The sequence below is a fragment of the Oenanthe melanoleuca genome, chromosome 17, assembly GCF_029582105.1.
Source record: "Oenanthe melanoleuca isolate GR-GAL-2019-014 chromosome 17, OMel1.0, whole genome shotgun sequence".
Lineage (NCBI taxonomy): Eukaryota > Metazoa > Chordata > Aves > Passeriformes > Muscicapidae > Oenanthe > Oenanthe melanoleuca.
The window spans coordinates 4,267,394-4,281,108 of NC_079350.1; the positions used below are offsets into that span (position 1 = coordinate 4,267,394).

The 13,715-nt window shown below is 50.2% G+C and overlaps 2 protein-coding genes across 2 annotated transcripts; both read right to left on the reverse strand.

Annotated features, from left to right (window-relative positions):
- Window positions 1–145: 145 nt before the first annotated feature.
- GTF3C5 (general transcription factor IIIC subunit 5) lies at window positions 146–7,839 on the reverse strand. The gene is made up of 11 exons (XM_056505507.1): window positions 7,630–7,839; window positions 6,818–7,040; window positions 6,396–6,594; window positions 5,420–5,615; window positions 4,638–4,742; window positions 4,069–4,183; window positions 3,335–3,415; window positions 2,732–2,829; window positions 2,012–2,094; window positions 1,588–1,730; window positions 146–1,007 (listed from the first exon to the last, which is right to left on the reverse strand). Exons 1-11 carry the CDS (start codon window positions 7,780–7,782, stop codon window positions 850–852), a joined length of 1,554 nt encoding a protein of 517 aa, XP_056361482.1. The 5' UTR covers window positions 7,783–7,839; the 3' UTR covers window positions 146–849.
- Window positions 7,840–8,323: 484 nt separating this feature from the next.
- On the reverse strand, window positions 8,324–13,232 carry LOC130260277 (bile salt-activated lipase-like). Its single transcript, XM_056505526.1, has 11 exons — window positions 13,125–13,232; window positions 12,699–12,849; window positions 12,343–12,465; window positions 11,805–12,002; window positions 11,578–11,708; window positions 11,049–11,156; window positions 10,713–10,830; window positions 9,690–9,876; window positions 9,243–9,446; window positions 8,932–9,129; window positions 8,324–8,580 (listed from the first exon to the last, which is right to left on the reverse strand). The coding sequence occupies exons 1-11, from the start codon at window positions 13,188–13,190 to the stop codon at window positions 8,376–8,378; spliced, it is 1,689 nt and encodes a 562-aa protein (XP_056361501.1). The 5' UTR covers window positions 13,191–13,232; the 3' UTR covers window positions 8,324–8,375.
- Between the last annotated feature and the right edge of the window lie 483 nt (window positions 13,233–13,715).

A 13,715-nucleotide genomic window follows, 5' to 3' on the forward strand; every position in this document is an offset into this window, starting at 1 on the left:
GGGATTATGCTGCTGTTACAAGTAGCAGCTTTAAAAGCAACTGTAACTGCCCGTAGAGCATCTTCAGTGGAGGAGGTCTTACTCCTTTTAAAAAAGAAAGCTTAGCTTTCAGATGTGCTCAGAACACACTAGGGAACGTATAAGATCCAGAAAACAGCAGTAGCTCTTTAATTTTTGGGACTTTCTGTTGGTGGAACAATGCAGCTGGCAGTGGCCAACCTCTGTGCACCTGAAGCTCTGCCCCTCTGCCAGCTGCCTTCAGTCCTTGTTAACTGTTAGCTGGGGAAGTCAGAGCTGAAAAGTGCATAAGGTATTAAGGACAACAAATACTACATCCCAGGACGGGAATTATTCACTGACAGAAAGTGTATTTTCCTGCAAGGCTCAGTGCTGAAGGCATGGCACAGTATTCATTCCCTCTGGACAAGCAGAAGGGCAGAACCTGCCTTAGGAACTCCAGAAGCACTGTACTGCTTCTTCTCCCAGCATCTCCTCAGGAACCCTTTCTATTTTCCACATGGCCACCAACCTGGAGAGAGTGCACTCCCTCACCTGGGACTTGGGAATGCAGCTTCTCCCATATTCTGGTGTGTTACCAGCTGGTTTAGATTCTGGGCTCACTCTTGGGAGTTTGTTGAGCTTGCTGGAGGGTTTCTCAGCCAGCAATTCTGAAAATGCAGGCAGTGGCTCCCAAACATCCAGAATGCTGCCCACCAGCAGTCAGTGCAGAGAGAACATCATCAGCTCAGTAAAAGCTCTGCTTTTCCAGATCCTGATGCTGAACCCTTGGCTCTCAAGGAGCAAGAGCAGAGACAGTTCTGTCCACAGCAGCCACACTGCTCACTGAGTTCACACATAGTCCAGAATTTCTGTCTCCATTTCATTTTCACTCCCATCAGAAGGCTTGAAGTCTTCTTCCTCCTCCTCTTCATCATCCTCATCCTCTCCAGACTCATATGCCAGTTGTTCTTTGCCATCTTCACTGCTTGTTGTATTTGAGAAAAGAGCTTAAATTGGGTAGAAAGAAAGACACTGTGATGGCTCTCTCAGTGTAACCTAGGGGCATCTGCAGTTGAGTTCACAGAACATGTGAGAGGAAGGCAGCAGCCTCAAGGGCACAGCTAATATTGCACATCTTAATAGAATCTGATCAAGCCCAGAGCAATCTGTCTCCACATGCCAGGAAGGAGAGCAGAACAGCAGCAGAACTGCAGTGCTGTCCCCCCTCTCCTGCCTCATTCTGATCCAATTCACTAGGATATTATTGCTTTGGCCCAGCATCACAAAGAAATAATTTCCTCACTTCTTGGTCAATCAATAACATCAGTAAAAAGTAAAATGTCACCAACAGATTAGTTAGTTAGAATTAAGATCTTGATTATTACTGTGCAAAACCCATTTAAAAGCTGAGGGCTGATAATGGGAAGATGAAATAGAAAACCTTAACTCCCAGCCATCCCTAATGCCAACCCACACTGTCAGTGCAGGCCAGCAGCCTCAGGTCCCACAGTCGAATGAACTACATCCCAAATAACACACTTCTGCTCAGTGCCAACTACAACATCCTCATGTCCAAAGCATCCTTACCAGGTCTGGTGGATCTGATGATCTGCTTTATCATCAGGGACATGCTGTCCCTCAGGTCATCACTTGTCTTGGCAAGGCACCACCCGTCCCGCTCCGTGCATTCCGACTCGGTGCCGTCATTCCGATGGATGATCTTCTGCAGGCTAAAGAGCAGCAACAGGGAAGGAAACGTTCATCTTCTGCACTCAGAAGTGAGTTTCAAATAAGACACATTGGTTTACTTCCATTTCACTTCACTGAGCTGGAATAGCACAGTTAGTTATCCAGGTAATTGTCAGATGGGAAAGGAAGGTCATGTTCTCTTTTTACTGAGCAACTAAACAGCTCTGATGTTCCTGCTTAAGGGGAGAGGGGTGGATGGACAGGGTATAAACAACTGAAATGTGAAATCTGTCTCTAAGACTCAGCTGTCAGAGTGCAGTACCTTTCCACATTTAAGTCACAGAGCTGGTAGAACATCTGTCGGTAAGGGGGCAAGGCTCCTTCTCGGAAAATGTAGACGGATTCCTGAGGAGGAAAGAAAGATTCATGTGCATTTTATGGTGTAACACAACAGCTCTGGCATAACTGAAAATACTTCCAATGGGCTGATTCAAGGACAAGGTTCTTCCAAGAGAAACAAGTTTTAAGGCATAGATCTGTACGTGGCAGAAGATGAAGCTGAATGAGGAATGCCCCAAAATGTCCCTGCAGCCACAGTCACACCAGCACTGCTGTGCACAGAACACACTTCACCTCTCTGTCTGCAGCCTGTCACTGCCTAGCAATGCATCATGGGCTTCGTTCTTGCAAAGGAAAGACTCATTTATTTATTCCATCCTGTTGGATTTTACAGCATGACCTGATAAAGACAAGGTGATTTTTTTGCATTTCGCTGCCCATGAAGTCCCAATTTTATCAATTGAAGCAAAATGCTTGTCATATCTAAGTGTAGAGTGGAAAGCACCAATTCCACCTTGCAGCATATAACAAAATACACTCAGGTGATATTCCATAGTACCATCTACAACTAGGAGCTTCCCAGGCAAACCTGAGCACATCAAACTCACTCATATCTGAACCCTTGATGACTGATAAACCAGCAAACATCCCTATTTCACTGAGATATTTCAAGGTATTTTTTGGTATAAAAAGTCATGCTTACCTTCAGCTTATACCTGCTGGAGGGGGGCTTTTTTGCCCCAGATGTGCCAGCTGAACCCAGCCCCTGTTTCAGGTCATGGACACTGACTGTGTGACTTCCTGAAAGAAAAACAAAGAATCTTAATTAGAGACATCTTTCATAATGGACTGTCACTTCTCTCTGTTGATTCAACAAAACCAGACCAACCAGCAACAGAGCATGTGCTTTGTTCATTCTTCAGAGATGTTACTGGACAGTCCCAGAAAAGTGCTGACTTGGGCAGCTTTTTCCAGAGCCCATTTGTTCATAATTTTAACCTTTTCTACTCTCCTTTGACATAGAAAAGAGAACTCCCCCATTCTCTGTACCTCAGTGAATTCTGAATTCCCAGTGTGGCTAGCAGAACTCCCTCCTGCTTGCTAACTGATATTGTGGCTCAGCCAGACTCTCACAACACCTCCCAGCAGGAGACTGTCCTCTGGCTTAACAGCAGCAATATTATGACCAGAAAACAAGCTTCAGTTTTGGCTCAGATAGAACACAGGAAGACCCTTCACCACTTGTGACTAGGATGGGGCAAAGAGAGAAGCAGAAGAGCCAGGCAGCCCTTCTGGCCCAGCATACCTTGTTTCTTGACAGTGATGGGCAGGCTGTAGTTGTATGTGCTGCGTTTTGCTTTCACAGGCATGTCAGTAGCAGCATAACCTAGAGGTGAAAACCAAAATCCAGTCATGAACTGAGGGCAAGCACTCTGCAGAATATCCCCAGCTCAGGAACACAAGGGCTGGACTGGTGTGGGAAGGACAGCTGGTCTTTGAGACATGCTGGCTTTAGCAGGATGGGGAGAAGAGATAAACAAAAACCCTTTAATTTGGAAATGTGATCTGATGTCAATGAGTGGATGCCAGATCTGTCATGGACTTATAGATGGCATCAAAAATTCCTTTTCCTCAACCTGTCTTTTGCAAAATCAGAGCAAGGAACCCCACACCCAAGGTCTGAGACCCAGCATCCTGCAAGAAATGCTGAGGTCCTTGAGGACAAGCTACTATGTGAGCAGCAGAATTCCTGCTTGGTACCTCCCCTGAGTGAGGAGGAGAATGCTCTGCTACACCCACCTGGGCTTGGAGGAAAGTCAGAGTTTAGAATGTGCCATATGAGAAAAGATCTATTGCATACTATGAAAGAAGTATTACAGGAGTTTTAGAAAGAACTACAGTAAGCAAGGAGCTCCAAAGGTGGCATGTTCATCAGAGCAGAAATATGGCAAAAGAGTTTGAAAAACACATAAAAAGAAAAATACTACCAGGATTAACCAGCAAGCAGAGAGAGCAGCTCTGTGGGTTGGGCCCTTTTACCATATTTCATTCCACAGCGAATTCGGAAGTCCAGCACTTGATAAATCTTTGCTTCAGGCTGTTTTCTGGGGTCATACCCAAACCTAACCCACAAGCTTCTCCAAGGACCTGTTAACTGCACAAACACACCAGGGAAGATGGTTACAAAAAAGCACTACAGTGTTGCACTTTCCTTCAGTACAGAGGTCCTTGGAAAGTTCTAATATTTTCCCTCATTGCCCAAAGATATTTATTTTACCAACTCTTTGCTCACTTGCCATGCCAATATTTATACACTGAAACTTGGCAATCAAAGCATCAAAGCACAAATATTTGTGTGCTTTTACAAACCAACCTGTGCAAGGTCACAGCCAAGGTGAACAGTCACTTGGGAGTGTCTGCCTGACTTGAAGAGGTGATTCAAACAGTCACTGAATCCTCCTTGGCTTCAACTTTGGTTCTAAAGCATTTCCTTCCCTCTGCTTCTTTACATTCAATTAAGCTCAGGTACTTAATCAGAGGACCTCAGAAGTGGTAAAGGACCAGGAAGAGCCAGGTGATGCTCTCTTGCTCACAGATGTACCACTCACCATGTAATAGGCCAAATAAGGCAGCAGCACCTTCAGCTTGTCTGGATGGACACTGATATTGGCCTTCACTGCATTGCGAGACCACACAGGACGTGCTTCAAAGAGCTGAAATAACACAGACAAGCACAGAACAGGGGATGGCCTTAGCAAAGTGTGTTGGGTTGATGTGGCCAGAAATGTGAATTCTGTCCCATCTGTTAACCCAGCTGGGGCAGTGACCCTGATCTCCTGGCACACATTATCTGCTCATGGGCCATCTTTAAACCAGCTGGGCAATCATCTTTATCTTCCCACAGCCCATCCTCCCTCCAGGAGATATCTCCTGTTCATGGCCACTGAGTCCCAGGGCATGACTGATAAAATTCCATCATCCCATGGGAGATGCTCCAGCCAGGGCAGGAGCCAAGCCTTTCCTACCCAGATAAAAACTGAGATTTGGGACACCAAGGCATCTTCTTTCCACTGGATTCCAGAGGAAAACCAGACCTTTCCACATCATCCCTGGAGCTTCAGAGGAAACTGCACCTTCTCCAGGAGCACTGCTCCAGCTGAACCACATCTGCCCCTGCAGGAGGATGCAGCCACCATTGAATGGGACTGTGCCAACACCCTGACTGACTGACGGGTGTCAGCTTGGATTCTGACTCTGGCAGGGCTGGGATTGTTCTGTGTAATACTGCATTGCTATTTGAATTTTCCTAGTAAAGAACTGTTATTCCTAATTCCCATATCTTTGCCTGAGAGCCCCTTAATTTCAAAATTATCAGGAGTAAGGCACACACCTTTCTCAGCTCCTCCTCCACCTTTTTATCCACAGGATTGGTGCACACTTTCTTCCAGTTCTGTACAGCAGCATCCAGTGGTTTAGTTGGGATTTCTTCATCATCAAAGTTGACAAAGATGGCATTGTGTGGGCGCCGGGCCCTGCTGAGGCCAATCAGGTTCTCACCAGACACCTGTGGATTGTTGTACCCCTCCCTAAGGAACAGGGAAAGACAAAAGGGACTCAGCCAGGTGAGCAATGGATTGGTTTAACTTTGGCCCAACCTCCCTTACTGTAACATAAAAGACTCTCATGGCACCTCTGAACAAAGAAAATTCATATTTAAATAAACCCCAAATTTTCAAAACTACATCCATTTGCACACTGACAGAGGAGCTCTGCCCTGGGTGGTGAAAAACCCTCCAGCACTTGGGACTGATGTGTATGAAATGTTTTGGAAAGGTGAAATGTGTTGGAAAGCCTTCTCCCTCTGCATTTGTTCTCCTGGAGCACCTGCAGCTACTCAGTGGATCAGGGGCAAAGCAAGAGGGAACTGCAGGTACCAACTCAATCTGGAAATTTCTTTTTCTTTAAAAAGTGCCAGTGAAGGTCAGCAATGAGAAAATGAAAGATGTTTCTTGTGGGAGATCTCCCAGGTTGTTCTTCTGGCAAAGGCAATTGTGGCCAGGAGGACACAGGAGCACATGGCATCAACCCTGGGAAACCCTGCCCTTGGCTCCAGCCCTCTGGAAGCAGGCAGGAGCTGTGTCCTGCATCCCTTACTGTGTGAGGTGAACTGGGAGAGGCATCACCTCATCCCCAGCTCCCCTCACCTGGCAAACCCTCAAGTGGAATTTTGCTGAGGTTGCCACTGCCAGGCAGTTTCTGGCTGTTTTTGCCTCTATTGTGCCAAATCAAGGAGGATAAAACAGCACAAGGCAGCAAATTTAAAGGGTGAAATACATGAAAGATGTGTCAGGAGAAAAGGCACTGACCTGTGCTGTATGTCTGGGCGATAAAAATAGTCCACAGGAGTGTCCAGACGAGAGAAAATGGGTGGTGGGATGTAAAGAGGTAAGTCCCTATTGAAAAATTCTTCTTTCTCTGGTTTGAGCATCAGGACTTTGTCATACATGGAGGTTTGTTTGCCATCAGGGCCAGAGTGCATTGCCAGGTACTGGAAGTCAGACATTCCTGTAAGAAAGAAAAGTTAAAACACTCTGAGGTTTGTTGTGAATTCAAGAATATTTCTCACACTCAACTTTCAGGAGCAGGAGTCTGACAAGTTTATGCACAAGTTTATCCAGCAAGGAGGCTCTAACAACAGGAAACTTGATTTTCCTCCCAGCAGGGGAAAACACTTCCCTTTCCCATCAAACACATCCCTAAGCCACATGCACACAATCCCAAGGGTTACCTTGAAATTTGTAAACAGTGGTGACAATCCCAAGAATCTCCATCTCAAACTGGACTTCTGGCTGGATTTGTTCCTCGGTGTCCAACTGCTGCTTCTTCTTGCTCCTCCTCCTGACCCTGAGCAGCATGGTGGAGGTGGGGAAGCGGTTGGCACACACGGGGTGGCAATAGGGGTCCTTGGGGCGGAAATACAGCTCCAGCCTTTTGGCAGGGTCAGCATAGATCTGTCAGCAAAGGGGGCACAGCCCCTGTCAGCATCCCACCCACACAGCCTACACCCCTGTGCAGCCCCCAGCCCCACACGGTGCCACAGGCACCGGCTGTTCCCCTCACACAGCCCCAGGGGGAGCATTCCTGCCCCAGCAGCACATCACAGGCACTGCAGCCACTCCAGGTATCAGGAAAAAATAAGTTAAAAATATAGTATCCTGGATATTAGGAAGAAATTCTTCCCTGTGAGGGTGGGGAGGTCCTGGCACAGGTTGCCCAGAGAAGCTGTGGCTGCCACATCCCTGGAAATGTCCAAATGTTTGGAGCAACTTGATCTAGTAGAAGGTGTCCCTGCCCATGGCAAGAGGGCTGAATTGAATGAACTTTATGGTCCCTTTCAACCCAAACCATTCTATTATTCCGTGATTTTACCTGAATCCCTGCTCGGGGACAGCAGGGAAGCGGCATCACCCCCAAACCACACAGGAGCCCTGTGTGGGGCCGTGCTGGGCTGGAAGGACTCACACAGAGGGTCCCATGTGGGGGCTGTCCCAGGGCCAGGGCCAACCTCGCCGTCCTTCCCACACGCCCGGGCCCACTCACCCGCGACACCCCCTGCTCTCCTCCCAGCGTCCGCAGCATGGCCCCGACATCGCGGACGAGCCCCGGGTACTCCACGCACACCAAGCGCGGGGCGCGGGGCAGCTCCAGCACGGCCGAGCCGCGCGGGCCCCGCTGCCGCGCCATTGCCGCCATTGCCGCCGCGCCGCCCCGTCCCGGCGCCGCCCTGCGAGCCGCGGCACGAACGTTCCGCCGCACGACGGTTCCGGGGGCCGGGCCGGGCCTGGCCTGAGGGGAGGGTGAGGCCTGAGCTCGTCCTGTGCGGCTCGGCCCTGCTCCTCAGCCCAGATTGCGACCATAAATAGATTCACAATCACCTCCCCCGTGTGTTAATTTGTCCCTGTCCTGCTTGGACAATGAAGGAAAACAACGCTGAGCTGAGCAAAGGCTGGCATGCACCTGTACGTTTCTCTGATCGTGCAAGGAATCTGGTGTAAATTCACATTTTGCTTCCTAAGAAATTCAGCCTTCATCTCAGCAATGTTTAATGCCACAAAAGGTGGCGGATAAACGATATAAAGGTGAGGGTGAGAATATAATTTAATTTTGCCTCAAGGGCAGCTTGGCCAGGCCTGGCTGTCACACACACGCACTGCCCACAGATATTCCATCCTACCAGACCTTGACATTAACAAGAAAACTCTGTCACAGCAAACACATAGAGAAACAGAGTCACTCAATTACATGCAAGCTTTTAATGATCTCTAAAAGATGTTTTTTTCTTAGCTTCAGAACAGTAACTCCGACTGGGAGATGTTGGCAACCTGTGGCATCTGCAGATAGACCGAGTTCCAGAAGGTCACAAACCGGGATCTCAGGTCCTGCTTCACAGACTTCTTGCTCATCTTGTTGTTGATATCCAGGTAGTACTTGCTGTTCTCGGTATAGGCTGGCCAGGAAACAGGCACATCTGAATTCCCTTTGTTGGGATCACTGGGGAAAAAGGAGACAGAGAAGCTCAGTTTTGAAGTTTTTGCAGGAGTCCTGTCTGCTCAAGTTAGGCTTTAAGTGAGAGGAAAGAGAGAATCTGACAGTGGGACAAGCAATAGGAATTCTGCCTGCCAGGAGTGTGTTGATGACCCACAGTCTCCTCCCTCCACCCCCGCTGGAATCATCCCAAATTTACATAGGGACTTAACTTCTGTGTGAACATCAAGATTCAGGAATAAGAAATACAGACATGGAATACCCTGATTTTGGGAATGATCCTGAAAATATACTGGACAAAACCAGCAGCTTGAAGGGCTGCATCAAGCCCCCAAATGTGGAATGGAAATTACTCACCCAGTCCTGGCAAAATTGGTCCAGTAAGCAATCATGGCCTTTGAGACAGTCCTGTGCTTGGGCAAGTAGCCCAGGGGGGTGGCAAAGGGCTTCCCAAACACGTACTGCAGGTCATCAGCATGGTCTGCCCCCACCCAGCTGGGGTAGACGGGCATGCGGGACGGCTGGGAGAACACGTAGCTGTAGGTCTTGCCACTCCTGGGAAAGAGAAGAGCCTGGCTGAGCTGCTGTGAGGGGACAGCAGAGCCCTCTTCAGGCACTCCTCAGCCCCCAGGCTGGCTTTGGGCTCCTGCCAGGGCTGAGCTGCTCACTTGGCATTCTGCACGTGCAGGTCCAGTGCCTTCTGTGTGGGGATCAGGAAGATGTAGTCAGTCATCAGCTCCACCACTGTCTTCTTCACAACCTCCTGCGAGGGTTTCTCACCCCAGCTCTGTGTGTAGATGTTGTAGGTGGCGTTGGCTCCAGCCTCGCCCCTGTCCACGGTGAGGCCTTTGATCAATTTGTACACCTCGTCCCTGGAATGACAAGTGATATGAATTCATTACTGACCAGCAGCCTCAGGCAGGGCAGGGCTCTTGCCTGGTCCTTTCTCCTCAAGGCTCTGGACTCGGCAACAAAAGGCCTGAGCAGCCAAGTCCACAGTGACATCCTGCTTTGAAGGCCATGCCTTGTGCACTCCAGTCTAACTCTGTGGGCTTTGGGAGCTGCATTAAGAGCAGATGTCTCCTGTTGAGGGTCTAAGGGCACGAGCCACTCACGCAGTGACTTTCACCAGCGGGCGGTTGATGGCCGGTAAATCCACACCGGCAAAGAAGTGCCCGTCCATGTCATTGACCCCGGCCACGTAGTCGATGTCGGCAGCGTTGGCAAAGAGGTTCTCTGGCACGTCTGGGAGGAAATCCCCATCAACCACAGGAGAGAGGGCCAGGGTGTGCACCAGGGGCACTGCAGGAGACAGGAGGGGAGCCTGTTAGGTGGTGAGGAAACAGAGATGTGTGGTCTGGCATATCCCATGACTCAAAGAGCTCAAGCAAGAACAGGCTGAGGTGAATGACAGCTTGAGCAGTGACTTCAGTATGGGCAGGAGGTCACCCAGATGCCGGGTAAACCTCATGGCTATGGCTGAAGGGGAAGGGCAAGAGATCTGTCAGGCAAACACCACCTGGTAACATCCACAAATCCTCTCCTCCTGTAAATCCCTTCCCAAAAAGCCCATCCAAACACAGGAAAGAGATCAACTTCTCATCCCACCTGGCCATGCTGTTCTGATTGTCAGGACAGCCAGCCCCAGAGTGTGCAGTTGCACAGCAGTGTTTTGGCCACTCTATTCTGACCAAGTCTAAACGCTGTGGTTTGTGACCAGGAGAATCTTGAGACAGGAATCTCCACAGACACAAAGCCAGCAGTGTTGCTACACTCCACCCAGCGACTGAAATAGAAATAGCAGCAATGTGATCTTTTCTGTTTGTTTGTTTACAAACTGTTTTCTGAGATTGCTCTTGCTGCTTTCACAGAACAGGAAGCCAGACAGTTGCTCTGAGGCCAAGGCAGGATCGCTGGATAATATCTCTCCCACTGCTGCCATTGCATGTTGGGCAGTGTTCATCTGGTGCAATGAGCATCTGCCTACAGAAAGGTGACTGCAAGAGCTCTCATTAATGTCCCTTTTCTGAAGAGCACAAGAACTGTCTTAACACTCCAGGAAATTGCTCCAAAGCCCTTCCAGGAGCTTGGGGAGCCCAAAGTGGCTGATGGACCACATCATGAGCTGGGGGACTTACTGGGCAGGTTGGTGAGCTGCAGGTGGTAAGCCAGGGTCAAGGTTTTGGGGTCAGAGCTGCGCAGGCAGCTGGCCAAGATGGTGGTGTTGTCTGTGGAGCAGCCCACCTTTTCTCCAAGCTGCAGGAGAAGAGAGAGAGAAACATCCAGGCATGAGCTCCAAGAGCCAAGGGTTATTCTTGTGGAGGCAAAACTGTGGGGTGGTTTCAATCTCCAAGCAGTGACTTTCCACAGCTCTGTTGGGCACAGCTCCTCTCCAATCCCTTCCTAGCCATGCCCTCCTCTAGGGAATTGCTCATTTGGTTCTTATAGTTTTCCAGGCACGATTTACACGTTACCTTTTTGGCCCAGAGGAGCGGGTCCCTCTGGATGGCCCAGCTGCAGAGCCCGACACCGCTCTGGCTGATGGCTCTCTTGAACAGGCCCTTGTTCTTTGGGGACAGTGTCTGGGGAGAAAACAGAAACAAGAGGGCTTTGGGTACAGACTCCTCAAGAGACCATGGCATGCCAAATGAGGTGGATGGCCTTGCAGGTTGTGCACCTGTCCCAGGGAAACTGCCAGGTGTTGTGGTGTTCAACAGCATAGGAGCTGCAGTTAAAAAGTGAGATGATGAGAAGAGGAGCAGAGGAGGGGGACATGGCAAGTAAAGGCTGTTCCTTCACAGGACACGTGGCTGCAGAGGTGTGGCTGATGAAGCTGGAGAAGGAGGAGCAGCTACAAAGCACTGAGGCTGAGCATGGCTGTCCTGGCCAGGGCAGCACGCTAATGAGGCAGCAGGTGGGGAGGAAAGCAGGTGAGTGCCAAGGGGTCCCTCTCTCTGACTGGCAGAGAAGGGGCTCTGATCAGAACCAACAAGGACAATTCACCTGCAGGGAGACACTGGTGGCACCGGCCGATTCCCCAAAGATGGTGATGTTGTCTGGGTCACCCCCAAAGGCCTTGATGTTCCTCTTCACCCAGGCAATGGCCATGTGCTGGTCCTTGAGCCCGTAGTTCCCTGAGGGACAGACATCACCCCCCAGTGAGCAGGGGCACGGCAGAGCTGTCGAACTGGGCCCCTGGCCAGGGCTCCGAGAGGGATCAGCCCCGGTACCTGGCAGGTTTTCGTCCCCGGTGCTCAGGAAGCCCAGCGGCCCCAGGCGGTAGTTGACGGTCACCACGATGACGTTGCCCCGCACGGCGATCTCCTCCCCATCGTACAGGTAGTTGTCCAGGAAATTGGCGCCCTGGCTGCCTCCCACCAGGAAAGCGCCGCCGTAAATGAAAACCATCACAGGCAGCTTGGTAGAGACTGGGAGGAGAGGAGCAGGAGCAGAGTGAGCCCCCACTGCAGGAGCTGCAAGGTGTTGCCCCTGCATCCCCTCACTCCCTCCCTGAGCACTGCTCCACCTGCCCTGTGCAGGACTTGATGCTCTGCAAGAAAATAAATCCTTGCTCTGCTCTAAGGGGCTGAGCCTCCCAACAGGGTGAAGGTGAGGGACATTGTCTGACACAGTTCCCACCTTTCCCCCTGAAAATCACTGCTCAGCACCTGCCCTCTGTGGAACACAACTGCTGAGAGAGGCTCCAGCACAATCTGTGCACACAAGGCAGGGGGGAATGCCCTGCCCAGGTCCCTGCCCAGCACATACTTTGTCTCCTCCCTTGAGGGATCCAGATGTTCAGGTAGAGACAGTCCTCACTCCCACGGATGTCAGTCTGTGTCAGCTTCATCTGCACGCAGCGTGGTTTGAATTTCTTTGTTTCCAGTGTTCCTGAGAGGAGAAAGAGAAGATAGCATGTCCTAATTAAGGGCATCAGCTCCATTCTCTGATTGCAAGGTGTCTGCTCACCCATCCTTTCCTCTCTGATTCCAGTGCAGTAGCAGAAATCCTCCCCAGCCATTGTGAGCAGTCTGAGTAATATGTTGTACCATTTCCCATGAGATTAAAGAGAAGGATGTGAAAATCAAACCTGATACCAAGTGCATTCAAAAGTTGGAGCTTACCATCCCAGCCAGGATGAGGTTCAGGGTCTTGCAGTCTCTTTGGAGGGGCAGCAAAGGGAATCCCTCTGAAGATGTCAACGTAGCTCCCAAAGAGTCCCAGTTTCTTATTCTCACCTTTCACAAATCCTCCCTCGGTGAGCACCACACCCAGCTGCAGGTGGTACCATGGAGAAGAGAAAATCCATTACTGTGTCCTTCATTACTCTGGTTTCCCACATTGCCACATATTCACATCCCACCCTCCCCATCCTTGCCCTTGGTGCCTTGTGGAAAGCCCACAGGAGCCCTGGAGCTGTGCCTGTGCAGGTGTCCTGCAGGCGTCCTTTGGAGCAGACAGGCAGCAGCAATTGTCCCACAGTCCCAAAGAGAAATGGCAGAAGGAGAAAACCTTCAGCCTCAGGGTGCAAAGCCAGCCTTTGTACTTACGGTGGCAGCCCAGGCTACCCCGAGGTAGGAGCACAGGGCCAAGGCCAGGATGTACCAGCGAGCCATGGTGAGGCCAGTGCTGAGCAGACTGTCCCAGCTGGAGAGCTGTGCTTATATAGCCAGGGGTGCAGGTGTGTGCCAATGCCATGGGGCAGGCCTGGCTGGGAGCTGAAGCAGGGCAGCCTCCACACCCTTGTCCTTCAGTAGCCTGAGGCCAGTCCATGGCTGAGGCAGAAGGGCATGGCTGTGTGAGAGCCCTGCAGGTGCTGCTTGCCTGGGCTGGAGGCCAAACAAAAGGAAATTTCTCAGTCCTAGAAAATTCCAGAGATATTAAATCAAATGGAATCTTGAGACACCTCATCCATGCACAGGGGGCTGAAATAATATTAAGCTATGCAGGATTACATAGTATCAGTAACCTGTAAGACACCTTGAACTTATAACACACTGGGGATTGCAAAAGTTTGAAAATGACAGCAAGCCTTAGAGCTGATTCCATCCATCAGCAGCCAGGTTGCTCATCGAGTTCACACATAATTCAGAATATCTGCCTCCATTTCATTGCCACGTCCATCAGAAGGCTTGAAGTTT